Raw genomic sequence first — 12,209 nt, forward strand, 5'->3', positions numbered from 1 at the left:
GCAGCTTATGTAACTAAAGTTCAAACTATGTGATCTTACTCAAATGCACCTTGGTAGTTGTGCTTACCATCTCACCTCATGTTTTTTATGTCCACATAGTGACTGATCTTTTTGTTACCTGGCGATTCAAATGGGAAAATTATAAGTTGATTTAAAAACTGTCCTTCAAAGAATCACAATCAGATTTATTTTAACCAAGGGTGTTACACATACAAGGACACTTCAGTTGATGGTGTTTCCACTATATACAGTCCTGTGAAAAACTAAATATGCCCTAATTGAATAGAACCAGCAATAACTTTAATAATGTTCTGTATGTCTCAGTCTTTCACATCATTGTAGAGGAATTCTGGACCACTCTTCTTCACAATGTTGCTTCACTTCTTTGAGATTAGTGGACATTTGTTTATGCACAGCTTTCTTATATTTTGCAATATAGCCAAACATCTCCACTCCCAAAGGACATTGCACCAGAGGTCTTGCAGTTTGCAAACCTAAGCCATGTTCTTTGTAGATAGAAGATGCTTTGTCTTGGCAACTCTAACAAACAGGCCTCACTTGTTTAGTCTTAGTTTTTGTTATACTGTCATGAACTTTAACATGCTAACTGAGGCATTCAGAGTCTTAGATGTAGCTCTTCTTGGTAGTTTCTCTAAGAATTGCATGGTCTGACTTTGTGGCTAAATTCTCATCCACTCCTGGGAAGATTGTGGCATTGTGTTAATACACACCTAAATGCTCCAAGTCAGCAAACTTTCAAAGCGTTCTAGAGTTGCTCACACTCGCTGTTGATCAATTAATCGAGTTCATCTGATTACCAGCAACTGGGTGTTTAGAAAAGTCTAAACAATATATGTTATATATGGATTTATTATACACAGAGTAGGCTTACTGCCAACCACAAACAGATAAAATATAAGACAAACACATGCGTAAAGAAGTAGACTGGTGCAGCACAACGATTATGCATTATGTGTGAAATATAATGTTTTGTATATGTAGAACACAGTCATTGTAGATTCAGAGCAGAATGCAATAACTACCTAGACTACCTAATAATAAATACTTGGCATAGGTACAACTTAGTTGTTTATGAGGATAATGGCAGTGGGAAGGAAGCTGTTTCTGAGTCTGGTTGTTCTGGTGTAGGTGGATCTGTCACACCTGCCGGAGGGGAAGAGTTGAAAAAGTTGTGTCCAGAGTGTGAGGAATCTCTGATCATGTTTGCTGCCTGCTCACTGGTTCTTGAGGCATTCTGGAGGCTGGACAAGGGGACGCCAGTTATTTTCTCTACATTCTTTAGAGTTTATAGTAGTGCTAGTAGTACTAGGTAGTCATACTAACCTGTTTTGTGTCTGAAGCAGACTGCGCACGACAGACCTGATGACCGCAGTGTAGAACTTGATCAGTAGCTCCTATGATAGGCCATCTTTCCTCAGCTGAAAGGACGTCAACTGTTGGGACTTTTTGAATAGAGTTGGTGTTGGGCTCCCACTTCTGGACCTGAGAGATAATAGTGAACAGGAACTTGAAAGACTCCACACTTGGCACAGGGTTGTTTGAGCAGAAAATGTCAAGTTGTAGTGTGTCTGGGGTGTTTTGATAAACATTTATGTGATATACTCATAAAAGTGGCTATTTTCTATGCTAGTTCTACTATTTTACATGCCAGACTTGGCAGAGGTACCAACTCTGGCATGGTATCCCTGCCAGGCTTACACTGGCAGGGATACTATGATACAATTTCAGTTTTCTTTGGAAGAAGAAATGAATTTTATCCCACACTCACAAAAAAATACCACTCTGAAGATCAGTGTTTAGTTAGATCAGTTTCTCCGTTCGGTGAACAGGACGGGGGAGGTGTGTTTAAAAGAGTCCAAGTTATCTTCTCTTTACATTAATTTTCCAAGATTATGTGACAGACTGCAGTTTTTCCTGTCTTATCTAGTGTAATAATATCAGTGAGAAAGTTTCTAGCACTAGGTTGACTAAAGTAGCAGCAATCTAGCTTGAGGGAGGAAGTTTCTTTCTCAGTCACGCAGTACTCTCTTGAGTATTGAAAAGCTGATGTATGTAGATCCTGGAGAAACTGCACGAACAGATTTGGTGTCACTGCAAAAATGACTTTCATGAAACATTATATCTTAGCATCACTATATACACACACAAAAATAATTGAATATAATTGATTTCAAACAGTAATAATCCTCCATCAGTCATCCTTTGTACAGTGCTGGGGACTGTGTCACAGCAGGACATCATTTATCACGCTTATGATAAAAAAAGGCTAGCGTCAATAGAGAATTTAAAGTGGTAGTGTATTTCAATGGAGGCATTAATGCATTAGACAATATATGAAGATGATGTGATTACGGAAAAATAAAGTCAGTTAACTTACTTACTTACAGAAAATATATGAAGATATTAAAATGAAGCTGAAATTATATAAACCTTCTGGCTTGATTGAATTTCTCAGTGTATATATACAGTATTTGCTATTTCTTTAATTATTATTCCACCCACAAGTATATATATTCTCACGAAAGAAAGAAAAAAAATCACTCAACTCAACTGCAATAAAATGGCAATAAAATCATCCACAAATTCCCAGAATATTAAATAACTGCACTATTAATGCTTTATTCTTCTGTGCCAAGATAAGTCTGGGGAAAAGGAGGCAATCTGCAGTGGTTTTTCCATCTTCTGATAAGCCTCAAGGGAAAAGAGCGACGAAGAAGACGAGAGATGGGAAAAGAAAAAAATACATTGGAATAAAGATGAAAAACAAGAATAGGTGAAAATTGTTGCAGAGCATAACAGTTTGGGGGGGGAATTGAAAAGATAAGGAAAGGAGAGTTGTGTGAGTTGATGGAAAGAAAGAAATGGGCAAGTAACACTGGAGGTAAAGTGAAACAGTGTAAGGATGGAAAACTGCAAATACCCGGTCAGCAGAATGGACTGTGTAAGTGGATTGAGATTTCAGCAGGAAGCAGGTTGTATTAACATTTTAATAATGAATTATTCGTATGTTAATCGCTCCTCTTTTACCTACTTGCAAGACTACAAAGTGACCTTAAACTGGGTTAAACCTGCTGATTAAAACAAATTGCTGCCAAAAATCGTTATTTAGCCTTTAGCTACTACTCCTTTTTTGTCAATTTGAAGGACTTAAGCAAAAAATATGGTCACTGGACACTTTGTTAGGTACACCTGTTCAACTGAAAGTTAAGGAAAATATCATCTCAGGAAGTCAGCGCATTTAAGTATATAAACATGGTCATGACAGTGTGGAAGAATTATTATTTAAGTGACTTTGAGTGTGACATGATTGTTTGTGCCAGATGAGTTGGTCTGAACATTTCAAAAGCTACTAATCTACTGGGATTTTCCCAGTCTCTGGAGTTTTCATAGGGAATAGTTTAAAAAAGAGAAAATAGTGAGCAGTAGCTGATGAAAAAGCCTTGCTTAACTCAAATAACCTCTCAGTATAACTGAGGTGTGCAGAAAAGCATCTCTGACCACACGACACGTCAAATTTGAAGCAGATGGTCGGCAGCAGCAGGAAGTCCACACTGGATGCCACTGCTGTTACCTAAGAACAGAAAACTGAGGCTACAATTCACACTGACAAAACAACAGTAGATTGAAAAAATGTTGCCTAGTCTGATGAGTCTCAGTTTGAGTTGTAACATTCAGATGGTGGAGTCAGAATTTAGTGTAAACAGCACAGTGAGTGCATGGTGTTCTTGCATTGTTTAGTTTTGAAATATTTCTCTGATATCGAGTCATCTAACAAACGTCTACCTACAGTAACTCTCATCTTCATTTGCCAGGAGTACTGTTCACCATCAGCCACTGTGTTGCATGAAAAACATTCAGAATAATATCTGGATTAATGTGCTAAGCTTAATCACGGATAGGAAATGTGTCTGGATTTTTCTGTGTCTTCTCACAGTCTGAAGACATAATTACGACTCACCTTTAGCCCATTTTCCGCTGGGATAAGCTCCAGCCTCTTGTAACATTGTGATTAAGATAATAGATGAATGGACTGTATCAGCATGTGTTTTACTTTGTGTGCTAATGTGTTTTTAAACAACATATTGTCATTTACAGTGCTTAACAAATTTATTAGACCACTGCCCAATGTAAGGTTTGTCACAGCTGCCCTAAATTAACAGTACTGGCAATTACCAAATATATCTAGATTTATAAAAACGTATTAAACATTGTTGTTATTATTGTTGTTGTTGTTGTTGTTTACTTGAAGTACTGATTCAATTGAATCGTGACATGAATTCAGTTTATTTGCCTGATAAATAATAACATATTTATTTGGTTAGTTTTGTTTTTGACAGATTTCTAGAACGCTTGCGTTTTCTTGTTTTTATGACAGGTGGCCTAATAAACCTTGTAAGCTCAGCATGTGGGTTGTGTGATTTTGTGATTCTCTATTCTGTAAAAAAGAAATGGCTTTACAGGTGTGTGCCATTTCTTAGAAGGGCCACTTTACGGGGCATGTGGCTTAGTGAGCTAATAAGAAGGTGACAGATAGTACCTCGGGAAATAAGGTCAGACCACAGGTGAGGAGCGAAGCAGCTGGAGTTTCGATTAAGAGTATGTGCGCTGATGGAAACGCAGTTGCATAAGGAGCACTCACCCTTTGCATCTCTTTTTTCTCCAGCTTGCAAGCCTGGCTTCTTCAAGGCGTATGCTGGAAACACTAAATGCTCCAAGTGTCCTCTACACAGCTCTAGCCATGACCAGGCGGCCACCATCTGTCACTGTGATAAAGGCTTCTACAGGGCTCTCAAAGACCCCACTACTATGGCTTGTACAAGTTAGTAGAAAGCTACAAAACCTTTCGTCTCTTTCCTGCTTGCAGAAATCCAATTTTGTGACTGCTGTGCCAACATTCACCCCATCCTTTCTGGGTTTTTTTTTTTTTTTTAGTGTCGTTTTGCTGTTTAAGTTTTAACAGTGTGATTGAGTCACATTTAAATTTATGCTCACCAAGTTTGGACATTTCTGAGCGGTGTATCGATGAAACTGACAAGTATCATGCTGGAATGAAACACTCTTACACTCTGAGAGCTATCCTCTCACACGCCTACATGCAGATATTTGAAGATACACTCAAACAGCTCAGATTTTTTTTTATTGTACAGGTGTGAAAACTAAAAAAAACCCTGAAGTTTTAGCCGGGAAATTGACACAAGTTGCTGGAATGAAGCCGGAAATTTTTAAAGCCAACCACCCACACACTTGCTGTACCTACACACTGAACACACATGCTAAGGAATAAAAATATGCTCAGCGTGCTAACTTGTCAGATTATGGTGATCATGTGCCAACCATTGCTTCATATTCAAGGTCGCATAAGTGTCCTGGAGAATATCCATCTCAAAAAGTGGCAAGTGCAGTCGCCAAAAAAAAAAAAAAATGTCTGTCTCTAAATACTTTTCTTCTCTCTTTCAGGGCCTCCATCAGCTCCCAGGAACCTGGTCTCACTCATCAATGACACAGCTCTCTTCTTGCAATGGATGCCTCCCAGTGATACAGGAGGCAGAAAGGACATCACTTACAACATACTGTGCCAGCGCTGTGGTGGGAGTGACAGCAGCGGTGCTGTGACACAGTGTGAGCCGTGCGAGCCTGACCTGCACTTTATCCCACGGCCACTCGGCATTACTGGCACCTCTGTAGCAATACTGGACTTTGCAATGCACGCTAACTACACCTTCCACGTTGAGGCTGTGAACGGGGTCTCTGGGCTGGGTATGACTGCATGCTCGCTGGCAAATGTGACCGTCACGACACACCAAGCTGGTAAGTCCTGTTCACTAAGGCAGTCTTTCGTTTTGTTTTCCAGTTCTGGTTGTTTTGCTTTTTTCAAATGGTGGTGGTAATAATAGCAGGCAGATGTAACCCCACCTGCAAATAGGATCTGTATTAATACAGTTTATTTATCGAGAAAGCATATTGATGAATTTATTAATAATTTCATAAGAGATTAAACAGAATTGATGATGGATTATAATCATCTTATCTTAAAGACCTCATACTACCGTATCACTCCAATAGAGCCCTTCACTCCCAGACTGCAGGCTTACTCGTGATTCTTCAGTGTATTTAAAAGTAGAATGGGAGGCAGAGCCTTCAGCTTTCATGCCCTTCTCAGGGGTAAAAGGCAGAGTACGCTTTGGACTGGCCACCAGTCTGTCACAGGGCTAACACAGAGAGACGGACACCCATTCACACTCAGATTCACAACTATCGTCAATTTAGAATCACCAGTTAACCTAACAATGTCTCTGTACAGTGAGAGAAAGCTGGGGTACCGGAAAAAAACCCACACAGGCACAGGAAGAAGTTTTAAACCAGGCCTCAGGATGACCAGTGTATTCAAACCCAGGACCTTCTTGCTGTGAAGCAGCAGAGCTAACCCCTGCTGCTCACTGTAATTTTCTCATTTTTTGAGTTATATATAAATAAATGTCAATCCCCATTACATTTACATAATTGTAATTATTCTTGACCAATAATACACTGTGGTTAGACAGGAACTAATTCATACTTCATGAATATTGTTTTTTGCATTGCAGTTTAGGTTATTCATTACAGTAATGAGGAAGGGGATTTACTTTCCTCTTTCCTGGGGACCCTGAGACCTCTTAAGTCTCCATCTCTCCCTCCAGCTTAATGCGTCAATAAATGGAACGCACTCCTGACCTTTGAATTGCTGACAGAGTCAGTGTGACCTGAACCTATTCCTAATTAGTGAAACCCAGCAGACCCGGGGTCAACTAGATCTACAAGTTCACAAAGGAACATCGTCTCAGGCTTGAATTAGTAAAAAAATAAGAGACCTGAAATTCAGCTTTAACCTTAAACTTCAAGGTCGGGAATAGTAGTGAAATAATTGATGGAGAAGGTTGAGATGAAGGAAGGGAAGCAGGTGGATTAATAAATTATGCTGGGATGTATGTGCACGTTTCCTCCCCTTTCAGCACGCGTATGAAGTTTGTATTGAGATTAAATCCTGATGAGAACTAGAGTCGTACTCAGTGATCTCAGTTATCAGCAGCTCAAATGAGACAGTGAGGAGCTGTGAGTGTCTGTGCTAAATCATAGTTGTCATTGTTGTAATACTGCTTTGACATTTATTTAAGTATTTAAACCATGAAGAGTGAATGAGGAAGATATTTGAAGCTTGGGAAATGTAAACAACATACAACTGGATGTAAGAATCTTTTGAAGGCTGATCCCTTTCCCGTGGTCGCTCACATTGAAACTCCGGCACAATATTTGCCCGAATGTTGATTAAATGTATTTAATGTTTACCCAAATGTTGATTAAATATGTATCTAATGAACTCAAGTAAACGCTAAAGCCCTCTAAATATTTCACAACTCATTATTCATGAGCTGCTTGATCAAAATACTGATGACTTTGCACCAAAACTATCAAACTGATGAGCTTAAATAAATGATAAGTTATGAAAATGGAAGAGTGTGACTCCTTAAACTAAAGCGATGCAATCAAGAGTTGATGACACCGTTGCTTCTGAGAAAGAAGAAATGCTCTTGGTTGCACAGCGGTGGTGCAAAGAGAAGCTTTTATTTCATAAACTCTTGTCTGCAAAGAACAGACTGCAAAAACCAACAGTAGGCCCGTCGTGTTTAGTCTCTCATTACTCTTTGAACTGATAATTAGTGACAGCTGGTTTGACCTGTCGCATCCTCTGCTGGGTTAAACATCACCATCACTGCTGGCCGAACCATGTCCTTAACGTTCTGAACTCTGATCTTTTTTTAATGACAAAGAGTCCGAACAGACATAATCACTGGTGTGGGCATGTAACTTTTCAGATTCACACGCTGTAATTTTTACTCTAGTGAAATGCTTGCAGTGTAGTGCAGCTCAGGGTCACCTCTAAGAACACTTATTCATATTTGGCTGTGAAAAATAACCTAGAACTGCAATGGTTGGAAATCTGAAAGACAAACGTGATAAAATTTTAAAATAAAATAAAAAATAGGGTTTTTGTGCACACAATGCTTAATCTTTACATTCAGGTGTTTTCAGTCCCATCGCCACATACTGTATAAAGCGAAGCATCCAGCCATGCAGTCTGTCTTTGCAAACATTTGTCCTAACTCAGTGTCCTATAATAGGTTGCCATTAGTTCAGCCCCTTCTAGATATTCCACCATCAGCTGTAAGTGGTATTATTTCAAAGTGGAAGCCTTTAGGAGCCACAGCAGCTCAACTACTAAGCAGCAGATCACGTAAAGTTACTGAGCAGGGTCACTGAGTGCTGAGTCTCATAGAGCGTAAAAGTCACCAACGCTCTGCTGACTCAATAACTGCAGAGCTCCAAACCTCCTCTGGTGCTGGGCGCTTCATGGCATGGGTTTCCATGGCCAAGCAGGTCCTGTATGTGTGATACGTAGGCAGCCTGATGCATGAATCGAAGTAGAATTCAGCAATTGTGTAAGATAGTACATTTAAACTTTCATTGATAACAACACTAATTAAATTTTAGCATTAAAAAAATGTTTTGATTAAAGAGCTTGCACATAGTGGTGGATTAACCATTACAGAACATAAATAAATTGGTAATTAACAATACTGTTAATTTAGGGCAGCTGAATGAAAATGAGTGAATATGATTCAGACTACTTGAATATGCTGAAAGGTTATTATGAATTTTTTTTGGCCTATGGCCCCCAAATCACTCTTTAACCATTTAAATGATTCATGAATTGTCAAAATCTTGACCAATAATGTTCTTTTAATTGATAAATTGGCTAATCTTTATATTATATAACAGTGATCATGCGCATCATGATTTCAATTTAATAAAACAGAAAGTAAAGTAGTAATTTAATTAATTCTCCTCATTTTTCATTTTTTAAAAGTAGGCTTAGGAAAAAAAATCTAAACCTGTTAAAAAATATGCATCATTATTTTAACATCTCAAGTCCAATTATCACCAAAGTCAGGAGGATTCATTTCCCGGGAAATGCCTGTACCAAATTCCACATTTCACAGTAGTCTGTTCAATACTTGTTGAGCCTGTTCAGTCTGGACCAAAGTGGCGAGCCGGCCAATCAACCAGCTCATTAGGGTGACTCTTCAAACTGTGATCCAGATTAAAATTTTAAAACCTTTGCCCACGTGTAGAATTCGCTGGCTTCCTGTGTCAAAAGCAGTGAGACGCAGTGAGAATGAAGCAGCATTAATGATGAAGTGACAACAAGGAGTCCAGACAGTTATAAGATCATATTTATGCTCCTGATCATTAAGAAAATACTTCGCAGTCATTCCTCATAATTCTCTTTAGTATACAGGGAGAAATAATGTGTCGAGGTTTTTATTTTTACAAACTGAAATGTGTGCTGATGGGCTGTCATCATACCATGCAAACCAGATGTCAGGTGTGTATGTGTCATGCCTGGCACCCATCTCTCTGGCAAAGGCAGCAAGCCCAGTGGGAGGAAGTTGGAATGCAAAAATAATCTCCATAGCAGAAGAGAAGCAGCCTGTGGGGATGTTCCCATTAGGATGTTTAGAGTGGATTAACTTGTCAAACTGCCTTTCCTCAGTAGACATACTGTACACACACACAGAGAGAGAGCCAGGAACACACACACAAACAAGCAGGCAAACAAATTCATACAAATAAGACATTTGCACACATGTATCACCCACACTTTTACATGGTGTGCTGGTCATTTCCTCAGCTCGTTCCTGTTATTTCATCTGCATTTTCTTATATTACTCCTCTGAAAAGAAACCAGAAATACTCACTTTTCTTTGATTGTTGATTGGTACAACACATACACCGTAGCTCTGTTACGGAGATTACAGCAGTTTCTTTGTTGTGGTTTGGATAAATAAAAGTGATCCTGTTCTGCATATTTTACATGACAAATGGGCAAAGTTTTAAAAATAAGAAATATATTCACTAAAAGATTGAATTATTGAATCTGTGCAATGACACGTTTGCTTGAGTCAGCAGCTGATTCTCAGCATCACATGGAGTTTATTATGCAAATTTAAATGAACATGTGACATTTAATATAAGCCACTTTAGTAGGGTCCCCTTAATAATAGTGTGTTGGAAGTGCTTTTGCCTTCAGAAGTGCCTTAATTCTTCATGGTTTATATTCAATAAGGTGCTGGAAGGTGATCCTCTGGGATTTTTGGTCTATTTTTAGCTTGAGATTTGTCAGTTGTGTATTTATGATGAGGACACGGTCAGCAACATTACTCGGTACACCAAGAAAATATCCCCCACACCATTACACCACCAGCAGCCTAAGCTTCTGATGTAGCTACAAGGCAGGATGTATTTATGTTTTGTCAAAGTTTATACCAAATCCTTACTGTACCATCTAATTGTCACAGCAGAAATGGATACACCAGGCCAGGCAACAGTTTTCCTGTCTTCTAATATTTGGTGAGCCGGTGTGAATTGAAGCCTCGGTTTCATGTTTGTAATTGACAGGAGTGGCATGCTGCATGGTCTTCTGCTGCTGTAGCCCATCTGCTTCAAGATTCAGTGTCTTTTCCATTCAGACATGGCCGTATGCTTATAACAACTGGTTATTTGGTTTCTGTTGCATGTTACTGTTACTGTTTCCTATCAGTTCAAAGCAGTCCGATGAGTCTCATCTGACCTCTGGCATCAGCAAGTCATTTTGGTCCAGATAACTGCTGCGCTCTGGATGTTTTCTCTTTAAATGGTTCTTCTCTGTAAACGGTTGTGTGGGAAAATCCCATCACATCAGCAGTTTCTGAAACACTCATGCAGCCCATCTGGCACCAACAACCATGCCAAAGATAAAAGATACTTTACTGCCTTTCTTCATTCTGATGCTCAGTTTGAACTTCAAAAGGTCGTCATGACCATGTCTTCACACCTAAATGTGCTGAGTTGCTGCCATGTTGGTTACTTTGTAACTAACAAAGGGGCTGTCGGTGTATGTATGAGTTAGCTGTGCATTAAGGAAAAATATTCCAGGAAGCTCTTTTTTGGTGATGTTTAAAAAAGAAAAATTGAAAATCATGTTAAACTCTTCAAACCGCTGCATAGGTTTAAAATAAATTCAACTAAGGTGGGATGTTCATGGAATGAAAAATGCTGTCTGCTTAAGCTTTTTTTGGGGGGGGCGAGACTGTGGATGGACAGTCTCATTACCAGTTAAGACAGATGCTGCAAGGTGATTCGAATAATTGATTGTGATATTATGGCAATTATGGAATAATAGACAATTAAAAGCAGAATGAAAAAATTAACTGGATTATGTAGTGAGAGGAAAGTAGCAATATATTTTCTGTTACCCTTCCATCATTGGTAAATTGTTTATTAATGACTCATTATGCTGCTAATATGTTAAAGCTATTAATCAGAATTAGTAATCGTTTCTCTTCTCAGTTCCTAGGGTGCTTATTTAACCTTGAAAAGTTAAATGCCTGGTTAAGGTGCCACTTTATCTTTAAATAGAATAGTTTTCATTGACTCAGATGAGATATTGTGGAGATATTTGGTTAATTAATTGTCACGCTGTTGTTCTGAGGGGTATTTTTTCAATGTCATGGTGTCTCAGTTGCTCATCTCAATGACTATTTTTGCATTCTCTGCTCCATAGTTGGTTTCACTGCACAGGTCAAAGTCATCAGCTGTTGTCCTCTCACCTCTAAAGGCAGCAATGCGTTGCAGAGCGAGCACGATGATCTCTGTATTTATGTAGAGTGAACTGCACTCTGCTCTGAGCTTGCTGTAGTTGATGCTCAGCAGAGGATTTCTCACTGAAGATGCCTCCCACAAAGTTCACTGCAGTATTCTGCGAGGAGGCACACAGAAAGTCACTGCATATTTGTGTAAGGTGTTCGGTGCACAGATTAAAAATGTCCACCTACAATATTTGTGGACAGCCACAAATATAGACCCACTCTGGGTTAATAGTAAACCGTACATAAAAAAAGAAAGCCGAGCAGAGGCGGAACATGTTATCTGTTAAGCCTGTCAAAATTTAGACTGCAGAATCACAGCACAGAAGAATCACTTGTATTGAATTATATATCAAATTGAATCAAACCGTTATCAGAATGCGAGATTGAATGATGCACTGAACCTTTGCTGAAATAATTGAAATCAAATAACTTCTGGTTTAAATTATGAAGTCACCTAAGATTTTT

The 12,209-nt window shown here is 38.9% G+C and overlaps 1 protein-coding gene across 5 annotated transcripts in view; it reads left to right on the top strand.

The window, feature by feature from the left end:
- LOC120721315 (ephrin type-A receptor 6-like) overlaps positions 1-12,209 on the top strand; it is an 80,874-nt gene that overhangs the window by 49,231 nt on the left and 19,434 nt on the right. For all 5 annotated transcript variants that reach the window (XM_040011561.1, XM_040011556.1, XM_040011557.1 and 2 more), the window contains 2 exons: positions 4,685-4,840; positions 5,479-5,829. In XM_040011561.1, the coding sequence (XP_039867495.1) occupies positions 4,685-4,840; positions 5,479-5,829 (507 nt within the window). The remainder of the gene's footprint in view (positions 1-4,684; positions 4,841-5,478; positions 5,830-12,209) is intronic.

This window comes from Simochromis diagramma, unplaced genomic scaffold, assembly GCF_900408965.1.
Source record: "Simochromis diagramma unplaced genomic scaffold, fSimDia1.1 OVJJ01000603.1, whole genome shotgun sequence".
Lineage (NCBI taxonomy): Eukaryota > Metazoa > Chordata > Actinopteri > Cichliformes > Cichlidae > Simochromis > Simochromis diagramma.